Below are 26,339 nucleotides of genomic sequence, written 5' to 3' on the forward strand. Positions count from 1 at the left end.
GGAGTTCAGATGTCTCCGAGTGTGAGCTGTCAGGAGCCTGGTGACAGTTGCTGCATCGTTGAGGGGTGTGTTTTCATTCAGAGGACAATTAAATTATCATTTCCACATGCACTTATTTATTTTTTTATTTTTTAGGAGAGTAGTTTTAGAGCCAACCAAGGCAGACAGACAGACAGAGTCCATGTCGTACAGATTGTCAGTGGGGTTGTATCCAGTGGAGTAAAGCGAATGACTTTTTATGACTAAACTTATGCACAGTTGCATAAATCGCCAGGTGCGTTTTTATGACACAGCTTCACAGCATTTAGCTCTATTACCCCTGGTGTTTGTGTGCATGTTTCTTTTTCTGTGTGTGTCTGTAAGGTATTCATAAGGAGGCAAAACGAGAACATGAGGCAGAGGAGGGGGGTCCCGCTAAACTTCGGCTGCCCACTGCGCCGCCTGTCTGAATATGTGTCCCCAAAGGTTTCTTTAATTAAGGCCCTGGAATTAACTGCACTTTGAGCTGTGAAGGGAAGAGAAACAGCATCAAAACAACAACATGGCAGCCTCACCTCACACAACCCGTCCTTGCATGCATAAAAAAACCCAACACTCTTTTATCTAGGTCATTCAAATTTACCGGCTATCCAGAAACTCTCAACGTGCTCTCTGTCTTATTCAGTCCTATAAGTATCTTTTTATGTGACACTGTAAATGTTATATTTATATATATATATATATATATACATAAATGCTGTATAAATATATTTAATTTGCGTGTGTCTGCCTCACAGAGACTTCCCAACGGCTCCATAGACGCTCACGACGATGGCGGCCGGGTGTCTGAGCTTCAGGAGCTGCTGGATCGGACCAATAAGGATCTGGCGCAGAGCCGCGAGCACTCGGCCGGTCTCAACGCCCGGGTGGCCGATCTCGAGGCGGAGCTCGCGAACGCACGGCGAGAACTGAGCCGCAGCGAGGAGCTGTCAATCAAACAACAGAGAGAACAGAGAGAGGTGAGAGTAAAAGGAGGACAGGTGTCTTTGTTCTGGGAAAAAGCCCAGAGACCACGGTGGGGGATTGGAGGCGGCGGCGAGGAGCTTTTCAAGTCAGAAACTAATGAAATGTAACAGTCTGCTGGTTTGTGGAAAAGAAGAACATGGGTCTATATTAATATATTACCATTAATTTCAAACTGTGCATCATCGTAGTAGAAGGCTGACACATGCACGGTGTTGTACTGTCTGTCAATAGCAGCTACAGAGACTTGTCAATAGAGACGTGTTTGTTTATTTGAAGAGGAGTTTTTCTAAAGCTGCAGCCAGTCGACTTCTGATCTTTATTTGAACTGGAGTTTATTTCTTGATGATGAAGCAAAACCACGACTGTTTAACCACTTTCCAATATTATCAGTTAGTACAGATGTATAAGCAGAAAACACAGTCTTCTCACAAAGCTCTTGAACTTAGTATTTAATAAAAATAACACTTTTTCCACAATATGCAAAAATAGAAATTGAGAAATAACTTAAAGCTTCTGATGTTTGTGTCATTAGAAAATGGTAAAGTACATACACCTCTTGTATTCTAACTGCATAAATACATGGCAGGTATTACAGATAAATCATAAAAAGGCAAACTATGGACATATATGTGGATATAAAGTAAACCGATTATAGCTTTTGTCTTCAACCTGTAGAATGTGTTTGGCTTTTTCTCTCATGACTTTCCTGTTGTTGCTGTTGTGTGTCTGTGTGTGCACATGCAGAGAGAGGATATGGAGGAGAGAATAACAACATTAGAGAAGCGCTACCTGGCCGCCCAGCGTGAGACCACACACATCCACGACCTCAACGACAAGCTGGAGAACGAACTCGCCACCAAGGACTCCCTGCACCGACAGGTAGCGTCCACACACAAAGATAATAATAAACCATATCCTGGTTAAGTGCGTAATTATTAATCAAAAATAATAATAAAACTACCATTCAGAGATTGTTGAAAAAGTTGAACACATCTTCTGCAAAAACATCAGTGACAATCTCTCAGTTAACGAACCGTGACATTAGCTTGAATCAATATTTCTGAATGCGTTGTTATTCCTCTGCTGTGTTCAGGTTCTTGAATGTGTCATAATACTAACATGTGGTTAAGTGGCACTAAAAATGGCCCATCCATCTTAATGCAAGATGACATGAGTTATGGATTCAGGCTAATACGCTCTCCGTATCCCTCTGTGTGTATCACCCATGTCATCGCCAATAAAAAACAATAATAAGATAAGAAAATGAAAGTGCGAGAATGTTTTTACATTCAGGAATTTAAAGAATATTTCCGTCACTTAGGTGAGCGAGCAATAAAAACATCCCACTCAGAGGTTCATGTGTAGTTCAGGGTGAATCCGAGTTCAGAGCCACATGGGAAATACCAGCAGCATCCTCTGCTCGGGCCCGTGTGTCGTGTCCTTGCTACTCACTGGCTGCACTATACTGGTTCCACCTCTCTTGTGATTGCTCTAATGTTCCTCCACTTTATTTGTGTGTGTGTGAATGTGTCTTTTTTTTTGTGCGCGCGTGTGTGTGTGTGTCTCAGAGTGAAGAGAAGGTGCGCCAGCTGCAGGAGATGCTGGAGATGGCCGAGCAGAGACTGGCTCAGACCATGAGGAAGGCTGAGACTCTGCCAGAGGTGGAGGCGGAGCTGGCACAGAGAGTGGCAGCGCTCTCCAAGGTAACACACACACACACACACACACACACCTGTACATTCACACCTGTTATGACTGCAGCAAATGATACAAATCAATTAAAAGGCGTCTTTTATTTATAATCACACAATACAGTATATAGAATATACTATATAGAATAAGCCAGACAGCAATATTATTTATTTCTCTATTATAGTCACTTACACTGAAATATTTTATTTATATAGTTTATACCTGCAGTACTGGTTATATCACTGTCACTTTCTGTATTAGTATATTTATATTCATATCTATATTTATATCATTGTCACTTACTTTGCAATATTTTTATATCAATGGTCACTTTACATCACAATATTCTTATTTCATGCATACCTGCAGTAGTAGTATTTATATTATTTATACTTATATTTATATCATTGTCACTTACGCTGCAATATTTTTACACCATAGTCACTTTGCCTATCAATACTTTTATATCAGGCCACCTTATATCCTTATATCCTCAGTACTTTTTTGCACATTGCCTAGTTGAAGGTTGATTTGTTTTATTGTTTATTGTGTCTATATTTTCTGTCTGTTGAGTTGTGTTGTGTTTGTGTTTTTGTTTTTTTTAACCCTCTCTACTTTCTTTCTTAACTTGGCTGATGTAACAACTAAATTTCCCCGTCGTGGGATGAATAAAGTACATCTAATCTAATGTATAGATACAGTATATATACATATGTAATTCCATAGTTCACAGATGCAGTTGTACTCATATGTAAGTGTCTCCCCCTGCAGGCCGAAGAGCGTCATGGCAACGTGGAGGAGCGGCTCAGACAGTTGGAGTCACAACTGGAGGAGAAGAATCAAGAGCTAGGAAGGGTGTGTGTGTGTGTGTGTGTGTGCATGCATGTGTGTGAGTGCATGTGTGTGTTTGTGCGCAGCAGCCCTGCAGGGGCTCTCTGACCTCTCACTATGATGTATGTCCGTGTGTGTGTGTGTGTGTGTGTGCGTGTGTTTGCGTGCGTGTGTGTGTGTATGTGTGGGCTGATGCTCCACATTAGTCGGACGCCTTGGCTCTTGGCTCTGTGCCCCCTCATGCATACACCTCGCACACACACACACACACAAGCACACAGGACAGACACACATATGAACAGCTCTCTATTTTCCTGGTGCATTGTTGCGTGAATTTGAACCAAATCCACGTATCTTGCTGCAACACATTCCTCCTCCCTCCCAAAAGACTGATTGGCTGCTATCTTTAGACTCTGAATAATTCACGCAAGGCTAATTTCTCTTTCTCTCTGTGCGATCTCATGACTATATTTAGTTGAAGGAGCTTCCTGAGGATGCTGATGCGTGTTTGTGTGTGTGTGTGTCTGTTAATTTACTTTAATGACATTACTGTAGAATACCTATTAAGCGCAGCGTTTCACATTTAATAGGAGGCGTTTAACCCCTTTTTCATCACCACATAAATGACTGTAATTAAATCACTGTGGCCAAGAAGACCTATATTTGGCAGCTGGTGATCTTGGGATAAATACACACTTCATCCTTTAATCCATTCAGAGACGTTTGATTAACTGCACAAACACGATCAAATGGAGTCTGTGTCAAAGAGAAGAATTCACGACGCGCGTCTGATTGTGTCTCCGTCTCTCTGTGCTCGTCAGGCTCGTCAGAGGGAGAAAATGAATGAGGAGCACAACAAGCGCTTATCTGACACTGTGGATCGTCTGCTCACCGAGTCCAATGAACGGCTGCAGCTCCATCTGAAGGAACGCATGGCCGCCCTGGAGGACAAGGCAAGGCCTGCACACACAAATGCATATAGATTGCTCATATTGCTGTTATTATAGCCTCACAAAACAGACAAATATTTAGCATTTAACACCACAGATTGGTTCTGATGTGGTTTTGTGGGTCTTTTTGTGTCCAGAACTCCCTCATACAGGATCTCGAGAACTGCCAGAAACAGCTGGAGGAGTTTCACCACACACGGGTCAGTACATAAGAGCTAATTAACGCAAATGCCTCATAATCTGCAGTGGAATACAACTACACTAATACAGGAGTTGAATTCTGCTGCATATCAGATGTTATAATAACGCTGGGGTGCTCTGGTGGGTGAGTGCTTGGAGAGCACGTCCCATGTGGACTCTGGCCCGTCTCTGTCCCCATTTCCTGTCATATCTCAACTGTCCTTTCCAATAGTGCCCAAAAATATAGTAATAATATATATATTATTTTTAAATCTAAAATAATGCTCACAACTTCAAGCAGCACTTTGACCAATAGCTTAGTTGCTCTGTCAGCAAGACTTAGCTCTATTTAATCATATTTATTATCTCTAATTATGCCTTGTTAGTCTATAACCACTGTATTTGTGATTTCTTTTATGTTTTCATCACTCAATTCTTCAATAACTTCAATAATTGGTGGTAGTGGAACTAGAAGCAGTACAAACATCACCACCAAACAAAATACACTGCCTGTCCAAAACAAAAAGTCACATACTTTAATATTTTGTTGGAACGCCTTTATCTTTGATTACGGCATGCATTCGCTGTGGCATCGTTTCAATAAGCTTCTGCAATGTCACAACATTTATTTCCGTCCAGAGTTGCATTCATTTTTCAAAGATTGTCAATGGGGTTCAGGTCTGGACTCTGTGGCCACATTGGACCACGTTTCCTCCTTGAAGATGATGGTTCCCCACTGTCCTTCCAGTAATAATGTGTGAACCCAATTTTAGTAGTCTGAGTTATCTCCTTATAGTAGATGTTTTATTTGCTTGATGCCAATAATTTGACTCTTCTGAAACAGATTAACATCTTTTCCACGACCACAGGATGTGTCTTCTGACATGGTTGTTTAAAGCAGAAGTAAGCGATATTTTTGTGTTAATATAAGTCTTAAATAGTTATATCTTCCGACAGCAATCACTTACATAGAGTGTTTGGACCGAAACACGGGTCTCTCAGTCACTCTGCTCTGCTCTGAGCCGAGGAGAAAACTTTTCTCGTATCCTACAAGTTTTATCCAATGAGGAGAGAGAACGGCATGCAGGGCTGTGTGTGCAGCCAAGGGATGCGCCTGAATGTGGTGACGTAGGGACGAGGACCAATAGATCCATGACGAGGGCGGGGGCTGCTAACTCCATCAGGTGACAAGAAGTTATGGTGCGTTCAAGGCAGCCCGTAACTCGTGTTTTTCCGACCTGTGAAGTCGTACCAGTTCGATCTGGTACGAGTTCACGGGTCGGAAGTTACGAGTGGCGGTTATAGTGACTTTCACAGGCAAAACAGGTTGGAAAAACACGAGTGGGTTGTCTGGAACGCTACAAAGTCGTAAGTTGTGACTTGAAGCTGTAATTTACGGTTTCAAAAGCCTGCCTGGAACGCAGGATTAGCCAAAACGACCGGATCGCTTACTTCTGCTTTAAGAAATGAGACTGCATCAGTTAAGGTTAAATAAGTTGTTGCCAGCTGAAACATATTCATCCATGCAGTAATGATCCAATGGGAGGCTCTGACCTATTAGCTTAGTTAGTTTTGGACAGGAAATGTATTATACCTACATCTGATTTGTTAATCTGTGTAAGTGTAATGAAAAGGTGCAGCTGACTTTATGGAGGTTATGTGTACTGTATGTGCATGTAAATTTCTGCCTTTAGACAGCCAGTTGTGCTGTTTCCAGTATTTCTGAATTCCAGTAATCAGTCTTGCGTACACTACCCATACCATAATGCTTCTGTCTTCCACAGGAACGTCTGATTGGGGAGATCGAGAAGCTGAGAAATGAGATCGACCATTTGAAACGGCGCAGTGGCGTGTTTGGAGACGGAACTCACCCTCGGTACAGAGACACACACACACACACACACACACACACACACACACACACCTTCTCTGTCACACTCCCCCTCTAACAAACTGCTCCATAGATAATCTGTGGGAATCTGTTCCAATGTTTTACCCATCCAGGTCTCACCTGGGAAGCTCCAGCGACCTGCGCTTCTCCGTGGTGGAAGGCCAGGACGGCCACTACAGCACAACGGTGATCCGGCGGGCGCAGAAGGGCCGACTGTCGGCGCTGCGAGACGACCCGAACAAGGTGCTAACAGCGTCTTTATCAGAGAAACAACACACGCCACAGTTTCTTCAGACACTAAACACAAAGTCATGTGTCAGCTATTCCTCTAACCACGTGCAGCTCTTTACCGGTGCTGCGTTCAAGTTCATGTCTGCTTTGCTAATAAGCGTCAGTGCTTGGCTCGTCTATGATGATCGTCATTCCTAACTCACCATTCTTTACTAACCTCTCTGTCTTTCTGTCTCTCTCTCACCTGCTGCTCTGGACATGCTGTCTGATGTAAGTTTCCTGTTCATCCATTCTGGCCACATTCTTCCACAAGTGTCATATTGTATATATATTTTTTTAATGTGTGCATTTAATGTGGATCTGTTCATAAAGTTTCCTGTATATAGTTTGTGCATTTATTTGTGTTAAAGCTTGTGTGTGTGTTTGCTGCGTTCAGGTGTGTGCGGTGTTCGAGCAGGACTACCCATCCCTGCGTGGCAGCGTCAGCCACCTCCTCGGCAGCGACATCGAGGCAGAGTCAGACCTGGATGACGACGTTAGCTCTGCCCTGCTTTCCCCCAGCGGCCAATCAGACGCGCAGACTCTCGCTCTCATGCTGCAGGAGCAGCTTGACGCTATCAATGAGGAGATAAGGTGACAAATAGCAGGCATATTAGATTACAGCACATGACAGATTCATGATCCCCATGGGGAAATTGGGTCAGTGCTGCAGCAAAGAAACAGGATACAGATAAGAGGGGGGGACAAAGTATTAAAGATAATACAATAAATAATTACAAGAACGGGAACATTTTGAAGATTACTGCAGAAAATAAAGGTGCCGGCGTGTGTCGAAGCAGCTCATGATGGCCTGTGGCCTGACAGCACGCACCACAACTGATAGCAGCAAATCAATACGGGGTTGATAACATGCAGATAAAAGCTCTTTGCTTTTCAGTTCTGTTTCTTGCTGGAAGAAAACAGCGTTTATTGCAATTTGCAGCAAACAAGGTCCTCATGTGGCACCTGAGAATACAATACGCTTCTAGACAGCAAAATGCTAAATAGCTGCTGATTACGCTGCAGAGGAACCAGCCAACCTCAAAGTAATAAAATCCTGGTTGTACATATTTTATTATACAATATTTCAAAGGATTATTGCACATTTGAAAAATGTTAGTTTTCTAAATAAGTGGTCGTAAAAAAGAGAGATAAAAGAAAATATAAATACATGCACATGGTGTTCAAATGATCTCGACTACTACTATAAAAATAAAATCATGTCAGTGAGACAGACAAGCAGCCGCCTGAGCAATATAGTAGTAAATAATAGTCATCATGAATATGTAATAAATTAATTAGCATATATGTCACTCCTTATGGCTCATGTGTTAAATGGATAGTTCAACATTTTGGCATCCTATAGTCATAGCAGTAGGTTCATTACCTTTATTTGTCGGTGCAAGCTATTTTTAGAACGGCGGAGCAGAGCCGTGAGCTGCTCAGAGCTACGCTACGGAGGCTAATGGGATTTCTTGGTTTCTGGTGGACAAGTTATGACCTGCACATTCACCACGCTATGAGATAATAACAGAACATTACGAGACAGACCCGTTTTAGAGGCAAATTCATGCAAAACCGCTGATGCACGTTCCCGTCTGGGGCAGTTTTTCAGCAAGCAGAGTCTGAATTTACCTTGAAAACAACGTTACGTTATTATCTCATAGCGTGGTGAATGTGCAGGTCACAACTTGTCCACCAGAGCGTTTTGGAGTTGTTGGATTGTGTATTTGATGAGGGAAACCAAGAAATCCCATGAGCCTCCGTAGCGTAGCTCTGAGCAGCTCGCGGCTCTGCTCCGCCGTTCTAAAAACAGCTTGCAGATAAATAAAGGTAACGAACCTACTGCTAAGACTATAGCGATTATGGCAATGGGCCAATTTGCCAAAATGTTCAACTATCCCTTTAAAGTGGTGTTGGTCCTTACCACAGAAGCCTGTCACAATAAATAATTCAAATCACATTAATATTTTGACTAAGTATTTGTGTGTGTGCAGGATGATCCAGGTGGAGCGGGAGTCGGCAGACCTGCGCTCCGATGAGATCGAGTCGCGCGTGAACAGCGGCAGCATGGACGGACTCAACGTGACGCTGCGGCCCCGGGCCCTCCCCACCTCCGCCACCGCCCAGTCGCTGGCGTCCTCCTCCTCCCCGCCCACCAGCGGCCACTCCACACCCAAACACCACGGACGCAACGCCAGCCACCACCTCGGCATCATGACCCTGGTCAGAGAGCAAACACACAAACACACAAGTTGATCGTCTTGTGTGGCCTCTTTTTTCTTTTTTTTTTAACAAGACTCCTGTTGTTTCCTTTCACAGCCGAGCGACTTGAGGAAACACCGCAGGAAAGTAGCGGTAAGACTTCTAGGTTATAATTGCTCTCCTTTTTTTTCTTCGTTTGTTTGTTTGTTTGTTTGTTTGATTGTGGCGTTTGTGGACTGAGTTGCTTGTTCTGTGACTCTCACAGTCTCCAGTGGAGGTGGACAAAGCGACCATCAAGTGCGAGACGTCGCCTCCCTCCTCCCCGCGCAGTTTGCGGCTGGAAACCAATTTCGCCCAGTTCACAGGCAGCCTGGAGGACGGCCGAGGGTAAAGACACACACTGACTGACTCACTCAGACACAAGCTCAATAACTCTACAGGTAAACACAGGTATGTCTGGGACCTTAGACAGGAAACAGCTGTCACCATGGATACTGACAGGGACAAAGCTCAGTCTGCTTCTGAGTTATTATTGTGTGCTATGAAAGTAAAACATCCTTAAAATACCAAGTGTGTGCCATAAATAAATACTGCAGATGGCTGATTAACAGCAGGGGTACTCATGGCATCACCAATAATAAATATTCAAGGAAATAAAAACTTTTTTCTGGCACAAATCCAGATGTAATGAGTCTTTTTCTGCTAGTTTGTGCAGTTTATAGTGTATATATAGTGTATGTGACTGTATATTTCAAGCCATGTGTTACAGCTACTGCTAGTTTTTGCAGTTTATTTGTTTATTTATAGGATCCCCTTTAGCTGATGTCATGACATTAGCTATTCTTCCTGCCTGGGGTCCCCAATGCAATTTTTAAAAAGAACATAGTACATACTCACACATTAATCGCTGTTACAGATCACTGTAACACCTCATCATATACACAAACAGCAAACAGTCTAGTCTAAACTACATTATTAGGTACAAAGATACATCATACTGTACATCACATTACATCACCACAACAGTTCAACCCACAAATAAATTCCTATAATAAATTATTATGTGTCATATATTTCTTACTCATTGAATTTACAATTTATTTAAAAATGTGTTTTGAGTTAATATTTTTGATGTTATTAGGTAATGTCTATATTACAGTATGTTTTAAAAAGTTTGTTCTTGGTTTAGGTGCCAGTACACTATATATGCAGTTAATAGTGTACTGTATATATAGTAGACTGTATATTTCAAGCCTTGTGTTACAGCTAACCTGTATTTGGTTGCAGGAAACCGAAGAAAGGCATCAAGTCGTCTATCGGCCGATTGTTTGGAAAGAAGGAGAAAGGTCGGATGGACCAGACCTTGGGCAGGGATGGACAGCCCCTACCGGCCTTATCGGGTACATTCAATACTTCGTTGTACTGTACACTAGTGGTGCACACTGTGTGAGATTGACAGAGATATAAATTCACACTGTTTTGCTGAATTTCAGATTTTGAGATGAGCATCGGTGACACAATGACTCTGGGAAAACTGGGCACTCAGGCTGAGAGGGACCGCAGGATGAAGAAAAAGTATAAGCGTCCTTTTCTCTCTCTGACTTTGTGTGTGTGTCTTTTTATCTTTTATATTTTCTTTTGTCATTTACCAAGCCTTCTTCTTCTTCTTCCTCCTCCTCCTCTTTTTTTGCCATTTCCCTTTTCCTTTTGCCTTTGTTTGCATTTTCCTCTTCAGACACGAGCTTCTAGAAGATGCCAGGAAACGAGGCCTGCCATTTGCCCAGTGGGACGGCCCCACCGTCGTCTCTTGGCTGGAGGTATTCTACTAATCTGCTTTTATAGCCACCAACCATAAATGTCCTGTCTCTGTGTCAGGTTTCTATTATATCTAATGCAAAAAGGGGGCTGCCGCTTCACCCGGCTGGTTCTCTGCTAAGGTGCTGGAGGTATCAAAAGTGTCCAAACTGAAGAAAAAGATCTCCGCACACTTGGATCTATGCAGTTTCACCAAGAGGAGGAGATGTGGACAGAAGGTTATGCCAACGGGAGTTATTCTGGATAGATACTCTAGACACACTTCAACCTATAGGCCTGAATGAGGATTTCGATATGCATGTTATGTTGTAATCCAAGACATTTTTCTAAAATGTAGAGACTATGGTTTATGATGGCTTTTAGCCTGATACCTATTCATAGCTCTTCACTCTATTAATGTACTGGTTTTCTTTCTTCTTCCTTTTTTTTCTTATATCTGGATATCTCTGTTTATGACAGTTAACACCTGAGCCCCTTCAGAGCCCCATTTGTCTAAAAAAATAAATAAAAATAAATAAAATAAAGTGAAATTGCATAGATCCAAGTGTGCAGAGATCTTTTTCTTCAGTTTTTATTATATCTAATGCAAAAAAAAGACAGAGAGAGAGAGAGAGAGAGAGAAGGCAGCAGCAGCAGCGATACCAAACACTGCTCTGCACTGGCTTCTCCTTTGTATCTGGCCTTTTATGGCGACAGTGGTGGTGATGTTGAATGTCTTGATGCCTCTCACCAGCTGTGGGTGGGTATGCCCGCCTGGTATGTGGCGGCCTGTCGCGCCAACGTGAAGAGCGGAGCCATCATGTCGGCTCTGTCGGACACGGAGATCCAGAGGGAGATCGGCATCAGCAACCCCCTGCACCGGCTCAAACTGCGCCTGGCCATCCAGGAGATGGTCTCCCTCACCAGCCCCTCCGCCCCGCTCACCTCCAGAACGGTACACGAGGAACACACAAACACAAACACAAACACAAACACACATACAGACATGCTGCTTTTTTTTTTAATTCTTGCATGTAAAAAATCTAATCTAATTATTTTATCCTACACTCCACACATAACTACACTTGAATCCTCTTCCACTATTTGGTTAAAGGGATAGTTCAACATTTTTGGCAAATTGGCCCATTGCCATAATCACTATAGTCATAGCAGTAGGTTCGTTACCTTTAATTGTCGGTGCAAGCTGTTTTTAGAACGGCGGAGCAGAGCCGCGAGCTGCTCAGAGCTACACTACGGAGGCTAATGGGGTTTCTTGGTTTCCCTCATGAAACTCATCAAATACACAATGCAGCAACTCCAAAACGCTCTGGTGGACAAGTTGTGACCTGCACATTCACCACGCTATGAGATAATAACAGAACGTTACCAGACAGAGTCGTTTTAGAGGCAAATTCATGCAAAACCGCTGATGCGCGTTCCCGTCGGGGGCAGTTTTTCAGCAAGCAGTCTCTGTATTTACCTCGAAAACAACTCTGTCTCGTAACGTTCTGTTATTATCTCATAGTGTGGTGAATGTGCACAGAGTTGTTGGATTGTGTATTTGATGAGTTTGATGAGGGAAACCAAGAAATCCCATGAGCCTCCGTAGCGTAGCTCTGAGCAGCTCGCGGCTCTGCTCCGCCGTTCTAAAAATAGCTTGCACCAACAATTAAAGGTAACAAACCTACTGCTATGACTATAGGGATTATGGCAATGGGCCAATTTGCCAAAATGTTAAACTATCCCTCTTAACCTTCACTGCATTCTGAGGTGACCCACCACCCTCCTTTGAGACTCCGGTTTCTGCCTTTGACCGGGTTGACGTGTCCTTTTTCTGTTGCCGTAGATTGCACGGGGGGGTTCTTGTGGGAAAATGGCACACACACACACACAGCTCGTGCCAGATATAGCTACGAGCTACCTGCCTGAAATACACTCCCTCCCTTGGCATCATCACTCAACACTATGTTTGTCTGGGTGTGTTTGTGCGTGTGTGGTTGTTGGGGGGGTGGGTATGTGTGAAAATACACACATGAATACATTCTTGGGTGTGTTTTCATGTGTGTGTGTGTGTGTGTGTGTGTTGGTGTCCGGGTGTGTGTTTTTGTCCTCTGAGCAGTCCTCCGGAAATGTGTGGGTGACTCATGAAGAGATGGAGAACCTGGCTTCCTCCACCAAAGCGGTCAGTACCATCTGGGTGCTCCCCCCACCTTTATCCCTGCACTAAACACTCTCTCACACTCACACCGTCCCCACCGAGACACACATATGTCCCGTCCCGGAAAAGCCCCCTCCCCCCTTAAATACATCACACACGCTAACGCATTTTGTGCTCGTGCTGCGTTTTTTTGTAAGTGGGTGTCGGATGTATATGTACTAAAGTGATGTAACCGGCGGTCATGTGATCTGTGTGGCCATGGAAACGTCAACGTGTTGATGTGTGAACTACTAGGGTTGCAAAATTCCGGGAATTTTCAAAGTTGGAAACTTTCCATGGGAATTAACGGGAATATATGGGAATTAACAGGAATTAACGCAAATGTATGGGAATAAATCCGAAATTTACAAAATTGAAGGTTGGCCCAGGGAACTTAAATACAGTTGGGGAAAATTTCATTTTACTTTTTGATTTTTGTTGTTCAGTAAAAAAAAATTGATTACAACTTGATAGTACTACTACTCACAAATAAATCTGTTGAAATGTCATGTTTTTTAATTGTATTATTTTTGCATGGATATCTGCTTATGACAAAACTAAATATTTACATTTATGTTTGGATATGATACAGTTTGTTTAAATTACCCCCAATCTCCAGTTAATTCCCATAAATTCCCGATAATTCCTATAAATTCCCATAATTCCCATGGAAAATTTTCCAATTTGGAATATTTCCAAAATTCCCCAGCTTAACTTCCCATAGAAAGTTTCTGGAAATTTACTTGAAAATTTTCCGGCCCTTTGCAACCCTATGTGTAACTGCAATTAACTGATATGATTCAAAGTGAAAGGCAAGGCGTGTGTGTTATGTGTATGTATGTGTGTTTGTGTATGTGTATGTGTGTGTGTGTGTGTGTGTGTGTGTGTGTGTGTGTGTGTGTGTGTGTGTCTGTGTCTGTGTCTCTAACCTTGTCTATTGTCTCTACCTTGCTGCCACTAAGGAGAATGAGGAGGGCAGCTGGGCACAGGTGAGGCTGCTGATTCGCTAACATCTGTCAACATCTGCACAGCCACACACACACTATAACTGCGCTCACTAACATCACTTCACTAACACACACACATTTGAAGGGCGTCACCTTCACCATCACCTTCAGAGGTATTTTCTGTACTGTAGATGAAACATGACAGAAGATTTAACACTAACAAAGAGCTTCCTGCAGGACACGGAGCAGCTGTGACACTTTTTGGGGGTAAAATACGTTTTAAGGCGTCTTTGAAAAGTTTAGCACCAACATTTAAATCCTTTTTTAATAGATAATAACAGAAAACTGAATGTGTCTCATAACCTTGACGCATTAAAACAAAAATGATCTGTATGGCAAGCTAAGTGGAAAAATATGTCTTTGTAATTTAAGTGAAATTACCTCGAAATAAATGATGATGGTCTTTATAATGACCAGTATATTTACAGTTTGAACACGTTCAGTGCCTCAGGAAGCCGTTTCCACCTCCACAAGTGTTTTCACTTGCTTCACCTGATTAGACCCCTATAAAGCACAGGTGTTACTAATAATGTTAATAAATGTGCTGTTATATTCAGGTCTCCCATCCCATAAGCAAAAGTAATATATACTATGTGCATGTATGGAATTTCCATATATGACAAGTAGATATAAAATAATAGGACATATGTAAAAAATTACATATGGGAACCAATCAGGAATTGAATCTATTTCATGTAGGCTATGTCTTGTATAGTATGTTCGACATGCATTTATCCATCCATATCTGTGATATTATATATTATAGGGTATGTTAAATACATATAATTAATGTATGTGGTCACAACATGTCATTAAACATATAAAAACCATATATGTATTTTTAAATATATGACATAGGGTGTTTCATATGTGTCATAATTCATTATCTTCATATATGTAAAGATGTAATAATAATATATCCCATGATAGGTAACATAAATTATTCCTGACTTAAAGGGATAGTTCAACATTTTGGCAAATTGGCCCATTGCCATAATCCCTATAGTCATAGCAGTAGGTTCGTTACCTTTAATTGTCGGTGCAAGCTGTTTTTAGAACGGCGGAGCTATGCTATGGAGGCTAATGGGATTTCTTGGTTTCCCTCATGAAACTCATTAAATACACAATCCAACAACTCTGTCTCATGACGTTCTGTTATTATCTCATAGCGTGGTGAATGTGCAGGTCACAACTTGTCCACCAGAGCGTTTTGGAGTTGTTGGATTGTGTATTTGATGAGTTTGATGAGGGAAACCAAGAAATCCCACTCACCTCCGTAGCGTAGCTCTGAGCAGCTTGCGGCTCTGCTCCGCCGTTCTAAAAAGAGCTTGCACCGACGAACCTACTCCTAAAACTATAGGGATTATGGCAATGGGCCAATTTGCCAAAATGTTGAACTATCCCTTTAAGGACATGTATATCATATTTTACATTTCTAAATCTGAAGCAGCCAAATTGAATGCACCCATCATTCCCTCTATTTACACTTGTGTGCTTCTAGTTGTGGCCTGTTGGGACGTTGTGTTTACTGACCTATTATTTCCCTTCAAAACTCCACTCAGCTTCGACCTGAGTGGAGTTTTAATCCCACAGAGTAACTCTGGGGCGGTGCAGGTGCTCACATTTTACTTCCCTGTACATGTTTAAGCTTTTCATATTCAGCAGCAGTGTACAAAGTGTTTTTTTGGGGGTTTTTTTTTACAGTAAGACATTTGGACTTGTTGTAGCAGCGAAGTCACAGGTGTAACTAATGACATTAACGATGGCTCAGTTCCATTTGAGTGTCCCAGTGCGTAATGACAGTGAGCTGGCATGGATAATTTTAATGTTATTAGTAACACCTTTGCTTTTCGCTGATGTGACATGTCGTGCTGTCTGCTGTGAAAAAGCCTGTTGTGCTGTGATCCAAACACCTGCACCACTCAGTGTTTGCACAGGAAATTTGGGGATTTTTATTTTATTCATGCAGTTTTACACACAATCCATGCACACTCTTGTTTAATAAGGGATCTAATGCACTCCTGTGTGTGTGTGTGTGTGTGAATAGACTCTGGCGTACGGAGACATGAATCACGAGTGGATCGGTAACGAGTGGCTGCCGAGCCTCGGTCTGCCTCAGTACCGCTCGTACTTCATGGAGTGTCTGGTGGACGCTCGCATGCTCGACCACCTGACCAAGAAGGACCTGAGGAGCCACCTCAAGATGGTGGACAGCTTCCACAGGTCTGTGGCCGCGCACGGCGATTAGCTCAGCCGCCGTTTGTTTGATCAGAGCCCAGCTTTCATCTGCTGGACTGGATACATTAGCATTGGAGATGAGTCGACTAATGATGTATATGTGCTTATCCTTTCCTGTTGGTGTGTTTATATGTTTGTGTGTGCATGCATCTGTATCTGTGTGTGTGTGTGTGTGTGTGTGTGTGTGTGTGTGTGTGTGTGTGTGTTGTATCAGGGCTAGTCTGCAGTATGGGATTATGTGCTTGAAGAGACTCAATTATGACAGGAAAGACCTGGAGCGCCGGAGAGAGGACAGTCAGCACGACATGAAAGGTACACACACCGACACACTCACAGTTACACACACAGTGAAAATAAATAAATAAATAAATAAAATAGCAAGCACGCAGATTTTTTTTAACACATTCAAACACTAGTTCACACCTTCCTATCCCTGATGGAAATAACAATAAGCAAGTGCCCTCACTTTAATGTCATGTCAATGAGACAGACAAGCAGCCGCCTGAGCAATATAGTAATAAATAGTCATCATGAATATGTAATAAGTTAATTAGCATATACATGTCACTCCTAGTGGCTCATGTGTTAAAGGGATAGCTCAACATTTTGGCAAATTGGCCCATAATCCCTGTAGTCATAGCAGTAGGTTCATTACCTTTAATTGCAAGCTATTTTTAGAACGGCAGAGCAGAGCTGTGAGCTGCTCAGAGCTACGCTACGGAGGCTAATGGGATTTCTTGGTTTCCCTCATCAAACTCATCAAATACACAATCCAACAACTCCGCTCTGGTGGACAAGTTGTGACCTGCACATTCACCACACTAGGAGATAATAACAGAACGTTACCAGACAGAGTTGTTTTAGAGGTAAATTCATGCAAAACCGCTGATGCGGTCCGGTCGGGGGCAACATTCTGTTATTATCTCATAGCATTTTAATGTACTTTAATGTGTGTTTAATGCATTGTAATGCACTTTAATGTATATAGTTGTCTTTTTAAGATTGTTAGTATGCTGATGCAGAAAGTGCAACTATGCAGGTTGTAAACATGTGGGTTGAAGAGAGTTTAATGTGTGTAAATGTGCCTTTCATATTTAGTGGAATATACAAGGACATGTTCTCAGGAACGTGACAATGGATGCTCATGGAGGACCAGGAGGACTGTCCTTTACTGTACCACACAAACTGTGTCCTTCGTTGACTCTTGTTGCTCACCTGTATGCATAAATGGTTGCATAAACAGGAAAAGGACTATAGAAAATACCAATTTTGTATTTATGGGCTGTTGATTCTGATTATAAAATGCCTTTTCCAAACAAAATAAAAAATTAAAATGGAAAAAAAAGAAAGTAAAAAAAAAAACACTAGTTCACACACAACTGAACAAAGTCCCCTCAGGTCAGAGTACCACCTAGTGGTGCAGCCTGATATTGTTCATTTGGCCCGTGCATTGAAACAGCTGCAGCTTTTAGACTGTCAAAAAGCCAACTGAAGCAGCCAGGCCTACAGTCTTAGCTCCACATAGCAAGAGGAGTCCACACACACACACACACACACACACTCACAGACACACACAGAGTTAGAGTGAGCCAGTCCTCTCGCCCTTTTGACCTTGAGTTCTGCACATGAACTTGACTCAGCTGTCATGTCAAATCAGAATCCTGCCCTGTTTATACACATACACACACACACACACACACACACACACACACACACACACACACACACACACACACACAGAGGCCGCCTGTTCCAAGTTGGAAAGCTGGCTGACAGCTGTGCTTTAAATGAACAAAGGGAGTGTGCCAGTGAGTTGACACTACGTGGACACGCACATTTTCTCTTTATCTCCCGTCTTCTTTCTAATTCTCTTCAGTCAAAATAAATCTGAGTCTCTTTCCCTCCTTCCCTCTCTCTCTCTTTCCCTCCTTCCCTCTTTCTCTCTTTCACCTCAGACGTGTTGGTGTGGACCAACGAGCAGGTGATCCACTGGGTCCAGTCCATCGGTCTGAGGGAGTACAGTGGAAACCTGTTGGAGAGCGGCGTCCACGGGTCGCTCGTCTCTCTGGACGAGACGTTCGACTACAGCAGCCTCGCTCTCATCCTGCAGATCCCCATGCAGAACACACAGGTGGCGACAGCAGAAAATACACAAAAAAACACTCCCTATGTGCATTAATTGAACAGAACAGATTTGAGTGGGACAAAGATATCACATGGGCAGTTGTTGTTCCGTCTTAATGAATTATGAAAAGAAATCTGTTGCATAAGATTTGTTTCATTTACAAAATCATGATATCATCACACACAGACCTTCTTTCCCCGGCACCAGGCCTTTTTGTTGAGGTTTTTATGAGATCAGTTGATTTACTTTCTGTCGTCACAGTGGTTTGTGTTCATTCAGCATTTCCCTCTGTTCCTCAAAAAACGCTGCCAACTTTTAAAGCAGCTTCCGATTCTGTCTCAGCTGTTCTCAGATGAAAAATGCTCAGTTCATTCATAGACTTAAAACACTTCCCTGGAACAGATTACTTACTTGCCCAGTTTCATATTTTTAAGTGATTGTTTTTGGCAATTCAACTTGTGTAAAGGGGGTTATTTCTCATTAAAGGGATAGTTCACCCAAAATTGAAATTTCACTCATTATCTACTTACCCTCATGTCGACTAAGGGCTGGGAGAAGTTTCAGAGTTATCCGTGGCTTCTCTGAGTAGTTCCGCTACAAACAAGCTTGAAAAATAGACTTAGACTTTTTGGGACAATTTCGCATTTTGGGGCTTCAATACAAGACGGACATTACATACGAGCAGCATGGAGGTATTTGGATGTTTTTTGGTGTGTCTTTTTGTTACGAAGACAGTTGGTATCCATTTGCAACCGTTATATGGACATGTACTGCTATGCCGAGACCCCCTAACTCAGAGAAGCCACGGAGGACTCTGAAACTTCTCCCAGCCCTTAGTCGGCATGAGGGTGAGTAGATAATGAGTGAAATTTCAATTTTGGGTGAACTACCCTTTAACAGAGGAACTTTTTCTAATTTCGCTGGTGTTTCGAGAGCTTTCGTCAACGTTTTTCGCCCTCAACTCCTGTTTTATTTTCGACCCTGGTTGGTTTAACTCACAGCAGCGTCACTGTGTTGTGTCTTGTTTTTCAGGCACGGCAGGTTCTGGAGAGGGAGTTCAACAACCTTTTAGCCTTGGGCACCGACCGCCGACTAGAGGAGGTGACCTCTCGCTCTGGCGCTGCTCTGGCGCTGCTGCTGCTGCTGCTGCTGCTGCTGCTTCTGCTTTGATCAAACACAGTGTTTGTTGAAAACGCTCCAATTGTGTGACCTCTCTCTTCTCTGCCTCCCTCTGTCCCCGCAGAGTGGGGATGACAAGTCTTTTCGACGTTCTCCATCGTGGCGCAAGAGGTTTCGAGCCCGCGAGGGAGGAGCCGGGCTGGGGATGATGGCGGGCTCCATGGAAACGCTTCCCGCCGGCTTCCGTATGCCCTCCATGTCCATGCCGCCGTCTGTGAATCTGGCGCCCAAGAAACAGCTGCAGCCCGAAGGTGAGTTTCACTTCTCTCCAAACTCTTCTTCCTCATTAGAGTTTGTATTTTTCTCTCTCTGCGTGTTGTTTATCTGTGTGCTGACTATTCTGTCTGTTCTGCTCGTCCCTGACTCACTAACTGCATGCTCTGTCCTCTCTGTCCTGCTGCACCACATCCGCTCAAGCTCCTCCCCCGGCGCCCCCGAGACTCGACCCCTCGGCCGTGCGGACCTATTCATGCTAACTATTCTCTGCTTACTAACAGGAGCGCTAACGCTAACAGGTAAGCTAATAAAACAAAACACCACCTGAAACTGCTGTGTGCTTTTTTTTAACCAGCATTTGCTCAGCTGTGTGTGGCACGACCTTCACAGAACCGGCCCGGTTTAGTTTATTATAACTGTGTGAAAAGTGATAGGACAAACTCACAGAAAGGTAAAACCGAGAAAAAACACACAAAAAAAGTGTTTTATCAAAATAGAAACAACTCCAAATCAGTGCTAATACTGCTTTGTATCTGCTGCACAACTTCATGAGGTGATAATGGGACAATGTTGAGTTTAAGAGGGCGGAAAAAATCCATTAATGCAGCTTTAAAGGTTAAATCTTGCCTAATTTCTTTTATTCCCAACTAATTCTCTGGAAGGCCAAAGTCAGTAATAAAGTATTCTTATGTAGGCCTACCTGCAGAGGCAAAACTTGAAGGGATAGTTCAACATTTTGGTAAATAGGCTAATTGCCATAATCCCTTTTAGTCATAGCAGTAGGTTCGTTACCTTTAATTGTCGGTGCAAGCTATTTTTAGAACAGCGGGTCAGAGCCGTGAGCTGCTCAGAGCTACGCTACGGAGGCTAATGGAATTTCTTGGTTTCCCTCATCAAACTCATCAAATATACAACGTTGTGACCTGCACATTCACCACGCTAGGAGATAATAACAGAACGTTACCAGACAGAGTTGTTTTAGAGGTAAATGCAGAGACTGCTTGATGAAAAACTGCCCCTGTAGGCAACGCACATCAACGGTTTTGCATGAATTTGCCTCTAAAACAACTCTGTCTTGTAACGTTCTGTTGTTATCTCATAGCGTGGTGAATGTGCAGGTAACAACTTGTCCACAAGAGCGTTTTAGAGTTGTTGGATTGTGTATTTGATGAGTTTGATGAGGGAAACCAAGAAATCCCATTAGCCTCCGTAGCGTAGCTCTGAGCAGCTCGCGGCTCTGCTCTGCCGTTCTCAAAATAGCTTGCATCGACAATTAACGGTAACGAACCTACTCCTAAAACTATAGCAATTATGGCAATGGGCCAATTTGCTAACATGTTGAACTATCCCTTTAACAGATACCCTTTAAGTTTTTCATTTTACATTATATAAATGATGAATTTGAAATGATATTTGCTTTGGGAATGGTTTTATCTTTGGCATTATGGGCTTCCCTAGTGTCATATAAGAAACGTTTTCATTTAAATATTTGCTACATATCAAAGTTTCAAACAGACTTCTTCTCCTCCTTCTGTTTCTTCCACTTTCACTTTCCTTTTTCTTTCTTTTTTCCTCTTCCAGTGCATTCTCATTACCTATACGGACACATGCTTGCGGCCTTTTGAGAGTGATATGCCAAATCTTGGAGAGGAAAACCTGGGTGCCACTGGGGGGTGGGGGTCTTTCACCCCTTTCGTTGCCCAGCCCTCGCCTCCCACCTTTCACCTCTCTCACCTCTCCTTCGGACACGTGCAATACAGAGGCCAACTCGGACCTTTGGACTTTTCTCGAGAGTGCTCATTGGCTGCGCTCGCTGCTGTAAAGGAGACTCAACCCCCCCTTGGTCTCTCCCCAGTTTACCCCCAGTGCTCCCAGTAGCCTTGTTGTCGTGGTGTTGTGCTCCTGCTCCCCCCCCCTCTGGTCTCAGCTGTGGGTTTCTCGTCCTGGTTCTGTTGGTCTCTCAACATGGCCCAAGTCCAAACCAATTCTGCTGTGTCATCACGTCCTGTACTGTAGGAAAAAAAACACAACAACAGTTTATTAGATTAGTGTGAAAAACCAGATGTGAGGGCGACGGACGGACGGTGGCCAGATGTTGGTTTGGGTTTGGGAATGATGAATACTTGTATAAATGGCAGATCCCACTGCACATTGCCCCTCTACCGGTTATGCAAGGTATTACTCATTTATCGTCTGTACATAAAATGGATCACTTATGTTTTTTATAGAAATATTATATATATAAATATATATATATTGGAAATATATATGGAAAATAATATAATATCATTGCTGTATGAAACCCAATGCCCTGTATTCAATAGTGACTGTTCTCTCTCTCTTTCTCTTTCTCTCTCCTTCTCTTTCTCTCTCTGTCTCTTTCTTTCTCTTTCTCTCTGTGTCGGACCTTTGTGTGTCTTTTTGCCGTATGCTGTAAGTGTGTGAATCGTTAGTGAGGGAGGGACTCACAAAGGAAAGGGGGGTGTGTGTGTTTCTACAAGGACTCTTCACAGGTTCATGGGTCCAATTTCAGACTTCTCTCTTCTTCTTCCTCTTCTCTTTCTTCTCTCTTCTTATTCTTCTCCACTTCTTCCCCCTTTTCCTCCTCTTTTGACACTATGTAGCTGTTACCTCTCCTTTCTCCGCCTCTCTCGCCTTCTGTATGACACTATGTAGCCTAGAATAGAGAGAATCCTTTAATATGAAGAAGTGAGTGTGCATGTGTGCAAGTGTGTGTGTGTCAGAGAGGTGTGTGTGCGTTTGTGTGTGTGAAAGGCCGACCCCAGCCGTGTGACTCTTTTCTCTGTGGATGGGTAGTGTGAACACTGTAGCTCCTCTCTCTTTCTCTCTATCTCTTTCTATCTCTTCTCTTGTCGACTCCTTTACTTTCCTCTCAAATCAAACTGTAAACTGCTGCTCAACATCAGCCAATGATCTCTCCACATCAAGACTGCTCGACGATGACGACGTGATGATGTGAACTCGTCGTCACGCCGTCACCTCCCATTTAGTTGCCATAGAGACGTGTCCCAGTGGGGGGGCGCTCAGTACTCTTGGCTGACCAACTCCTCATCCAATGAGAACACAGCATATTAACCAGTGAAGTGCTGCTGGATGGGTGTATCTTTTTTTCTTTTTTTTTAATTATTTAATTTAATTTAGTTTTATTTTACAGTTTTTCCAAGGTGTCTAAAAGGTGTAATGTGCTATGTGGCAGCTATGAGTACTGTGTCTTTATTCCAGGTGTGAAACAATGCTGACAAATCAAGATTTTATTATTTGGCTATTTAAAAAAAAAAAGGTGTACTGTATTTATGACACTATATAGACATAAGTAAAGCTGTTTTTTAAAAATGTGGGATGTTTTGTTGTTCCTTCCGAAGTCATCCGAGTCAGGCGAAAGTATTGAAAATGGTCTTTATTGCAAGAATTTGGACAGAAAATATCACTTTTTTGGAACATCTACAAATACACAACAATCTTAGTTATAAAAGTCAAAAATAAGTTAGCAAAAAATAAAAAAAAATAAAATGGCAAAACCACTCTGTAGAAAAAGGGAACGTATTTACATCACTAGCATTCATAACCAGTTTAAATTAAGCAGATCTTGGTCAAAACTGCCATGGTACATATTGGCCCCACAGATAAAACTCATGTTTATTTATTTTTAAGCATAAAAACACACACAAAAAGAAGAATGAAAGATCAGGGAAAGGTTTCGAAAACAAAGGAAAACTTAAATTAAGTAAGGACAAAAAACAAACAGTTTTTTTGTTTTGTTGTTATTCCTCTGTAGCTCTGTCAGACTGGAGACGTGTCAGAGACAGAGACCCACTCTTCTAGTAACTATAGGTGTTGGGTTCATGCAGCAAAAGTCGTTGGGTCTCTGGACCGAGGTCGCGCGGCTCTGACGGGCAGGTTGTATGTGGACCACAGGATAAGGCAGGGAATAAAAAGGGAATAAGGCCTCATTGTGAACAGAAGGAATTCAGTTTTGGCCTCGCGCACCCATAGATCAGCAGAGTTACAATCCTGATAAATCACAAATTTAGCATAAGACACAATAAATTAAACTGGAATTGGGGGTTGGTTGTCACTGTCAGCCTCCTTTTGCCAATTGTGGATTACTTTTTCTTTTTTCTTTTTCTTTTTTCTCTTTTGTTTTGTGGCTCTCTGTGCACCTATGGGTCCAACATGTGGTGGTGGTCTTTATTTGGGAATGTCCACAGGAAAGGCCACAGCTCCGTCCGCTGCAGAGATGCCGTCCACGATGGAGGTCAACGCGCGCATGTTCCCCTGCTCTGGAGAGTCAGCGGCGCTCAGGAGATCTGCAGAGACACAGTATGAGTGAGTGTGAGTGAGTGTGTGTGTGTGAGGGAGGGAGTTGAGGACACACACGCGCGTAATCGTGCCGACTAATGAGAGTGTGTGTGAAGTGTACTCACCCTCGCTGCTGTAGCTCTGCGTGCACTGCTCCGGGGTGCTGCTCCACTCGGGGCTACTGCAGCAGGTGCTGCCTGAACTGGGCTCGCTTGACAACAACACCTGTTACCATGGAGATGCACACACACACACACACAACATAAGTTCCTGTCAGTCAATCTCTGTGTTATGACATGGCACACTCTAGTCCACACACACACATTACAGTGCAAGTGTAATAATAACGCACACACATACACACTCAGACGTAACCAATACATCCTGTGACTTGAATTGACTTTAACAATAGAAAATACAAATAAAAGTTATATAAGAACATTGAAATAATTTGACATTGAGTATTTGTAAAGGACTTTTACTGAAGGTTCTGCTTTTGTTGTATTTCCGCACCTGTCTGTTCTGCTTTTTTTGTTTGATGTCTCATTGAAACATGAGATAAAAACTGGATTTTCACTTAAAACATGAAAATGATTGAGACAAAGTTACCATCTTATCTCTCCCTAATGAAATATAAAAAAAAACTCATCCGATCAATTCCTGAGCAGATCACTTCATCAAAGTCACACATGAGCATTTTTCCACCTTTGTGTCATTTGTCTTTATCCCTGTCTGTCCTCTTTTTCTGTTCTCAATGTTTGTGTAATGTGTCCTTCTTGCTTCTCCTCCTCCATCCCTCCATCCCTCCTCCATCTGTTGTCTCATCATCTACTCACTCTGGGCTGGGTCTGGCTGGGCCGGTAGGAGTGCAGCCCCTGTTGTTGTCCCACCGTCTCGCTCCCGTCCTGCTGGTTGAGGGAGGACACCAGGGCCTGGAGCCGCTCGATGTACTGGATGGCGCTCCGCAAGATCTCCACCTTGGGCAGCCTCTGGTTGGGGTTCATCAGCGTGCTCCTCTTCAGGGCGTCGAAGGCCTCGTTCACCTTCTTCAGACGCCTCTTCTCCCGCAGCGTGGCCGCTCTCCGCCGGTCCATGGTCACCGTCTTCCTCTTGCAAAGCTTGCAGGCCCAGGGCAAGCACTGACCCGGGCAGTGGGGCTCGGAGTGAGGCGACAGGCTGGACGGAGAGGCTTTGTCCTCCGTCCCCGTCACCCCCGTGACAACTCCAACTCCAACTCCGACGCCTCCGGACAGATTCCCGCACAAGCCCATCATGGAGTTCCTGTCCTGGTAGCTCGAGGCTTGGTCGTAGCCCCCGGGCAGGCGAGTTTGGAAGTAGCTGTCCCCTCCTTCGTAGAAACGCTGGTCAGGGAAGAAGTAAGGGTTGGTCTCAAAAAGCTCCATGGTGGTGGTGGACAACGCTGCTGTCAGTGGTCTGCTGGATGTGAGGGGGGCAAAGATCCCTGCTTCCCCTGAAATGAAACTGCTCTTCTACTACTACTACTACTGTACTGTACGTGGTCTTCAGTCCTGCAGCCGGAGCGTGTATGTTGTGTGGTGTGTGGAGTGTATGTACGCGTGTGTGTGTGTGTCTGTGTCTGTCTGTGTGTCTGTCTGTCTTCGTCCCCCCGGCCTGAGTTTGTGTGATGAGTGTGGAGACGTGTGGAGAACAACTGGTGTGGAGCAACTGTAGGCTGGCATTTAAACCCCTCTGCCTGCTGCAGGATCACAGGGTTAAATTTAGCACGAGCCCCCAGAAACCTGACCTGACGTTTAGCTGTTGCTGCACATCTACACTTCACATCTCTGTTGGGCCCGGGCCTCTGGGGGCTTTAAGGGCCCGTTTTGTGTGTGTGTGAGTGTGTGTGTGAGTGTGAGTGTGCCCTTGTGTGTGTCTTAAGAGGCCAGGATATGATCAAGTTCCCGTGGAAATGGGAGAGATAACCCCTGGATCAAAGATGTCCGTCTTAATGAGCTAATCCCAAACTCGCGTCTCTCTCCCTCTCCGTGGCACCATACATGTCCCTGCCATTGGTGACCGGGGGAGGAAGGGAAGGGGATGGGGAAGGGAAGGGGAGGGGGTTGGGGTCCAGAGACAGCTGTCACTTCTACTAGGAGCCAATGATATGCAATGACAAGAAGTTGTTTGACTCCCGGTTCTTGATGGGATGGAAACGAGGCCAGGGATTGTTGTTTACTTGGAACTGGGTCACAGGTAAACATTTGCCCCTTGCGTTGTG

General features: G+C 43.5%; 2 protein-coding genes across 6 annotated transcripts in view; one reads left to right on the plus strand and one right to left on the minus strand.

Annotated features, from left to right (window-relative positions):
• The window catches only part of ppfia4 (PTPRF interacting protein alpha 4), a 76,093-nt gene extending 54,414 nt beyond the window's left edge, over positions 1-21,679 (plus strand). For 2 of the 5 annotated variants that reach the window (XM_085775847.1, XM_085775853.1), the window contains 25 exons: positions 777-998; positions 1,750-1,884; positions 2,574-2,708; positions 3,469-3,552; positions 4,350-4,481; positions 4,616-4,678; positions 6,443-6,534; positions 6,663-6,792; positions 7,217-7,413; positions 8,817-9,045; positions 9,142-9,177; positions 9,290-9,411; positions 10,312-10,424; positions 10,518-10,599; positions 10,760-10,841; positions 11,573-11,773; positions 12,938-13,000; positions 13,978-14,004; positions 16,070-16,245; positions 16,475-16,572; positions 18,216-18,391; positions 19,418-19,486; positions 19,629-19,815; positions 19,982-20,079; positions 21,362-21,601. In XM_085775847.1, coding sequence (XP_085631973.1) covers positions 777-998; positions 1,750-1,884; positions 2,574-2,708; positions 3,469-3,552; positions 4,350-4,481; positions 4,616-4,678; positions 6,443-6,534; positions 6,663-6,792; positions 7,217-7,413; positions 8,817-9,045; positions 9,142-9,177; positions 9,290-9,411; positions 10,312-10,424; positions 10,518-10,599; positions 10,760-10,841; positions 11,573-11,773; positions 12,938-13,000; positions 13,978-14,004; positions 16,070-16,245; positions 16,475-16,572; positions 18,216-18,391; positions 19,418-19,486; positions 19,629-19,815; positions 19,982-20,040 — 2,910 coding nt within the window. In that variant the 3' untranslated portion in view covers positions 20,041-20,079; positions 21,362-21,601. Of the gene's footprint in view, positions 1-776; positions 999-1,749; positions 1,885-2,573; positions 2,709-3,468; positions 3,553-4,349; positions 4,482-4,615; positions 4,679-6,442; positions 6,535-6,662; positions 6,793-7,216; positions 7,414-8,816; positions 9,046-9,141; positions 9,178-9,289; positions 9,412-10,311; positions 10,425-10,517; positions 10,600-10,759; positions 10,842-11,572; positions 11,774-12,937; positions 13,001-13,977; positions 14,005-16,069; positions 16,246-16,474; positions 16,573-18,215; positions 18,392-19,417; positions 19,487-19,628; positions 19,816-19,981; positions 20,080-21,361 lie in introns of all 5 variants that reach the window. The other 3 variants (XM_085775851.1, XM_085775850.1, XM_085775852.1) reach the window with 3 other exon arrangements.
• A 1,504-nt stretch (positions 21,680-23,183) lies between these two features.
• Positions 23,184-25,777, minus strand: myog (myogenin). The gene is made up of 3 exons (XM_085775854.1): positions 24,937-25,777; positions 24,226-24,325; positions 23,184-24,108 (listed from the first exon to the last, which is right to left on the minus strand). The coding sequence occupies exons 1-3, from the start codon at positions 25,501-25,503 to the stop codon at positions 23,990-23,992; spliced, it is 786 nt and encodes a 261-aa protein (XP_085631980.1). The 5' UTR covers positions 25,504-25,777; the 3' UTR covers positions 23,184-23,989.
• Between the last annotated feature and the right edge of the window lie 562 nt (positions 25,778-26,339).

The sequence above is a fragment of the Trachurus japonicus genome, chromosome 5 (genome assembly GCF_045865225.1).
Source record: "Trachurus japonicus isolate A0001 chromosome 5, Traja_1.0".
Classification (NCBI taxonomy): Eukaryota; Metazoa; Chordata; class Actinopteri; order Carangiformes; family Carangidae; genus Trachurus; species Trachurus japonicus.

Excerpts from the sequence above, each read along its gene's own strand:
- myog (XM_085775854.1), bottom strand. The coding sequence starts at position 25,503 with ATGGAGCTTTTTGAGACCAACCCTTACTTCTTCCCTGACCAGCGTTTC. Across the intron at positions 24,326-24,936 it reads CCAGCCAGACCCAGCCCAGA|GTGTTGTTGTCAAGCGAGCC; the intron begins GTGAGTAGATGA and ends CCATGGTAACAG. Across the intron at positions 24,109-24,225 it reads GCAGAGCTACAGCAGCGAGG|ATCTCCTGAGCGCCGCTGAC; the intron begins GTGAGTACACTT and ends GTGTCTCTGCAG.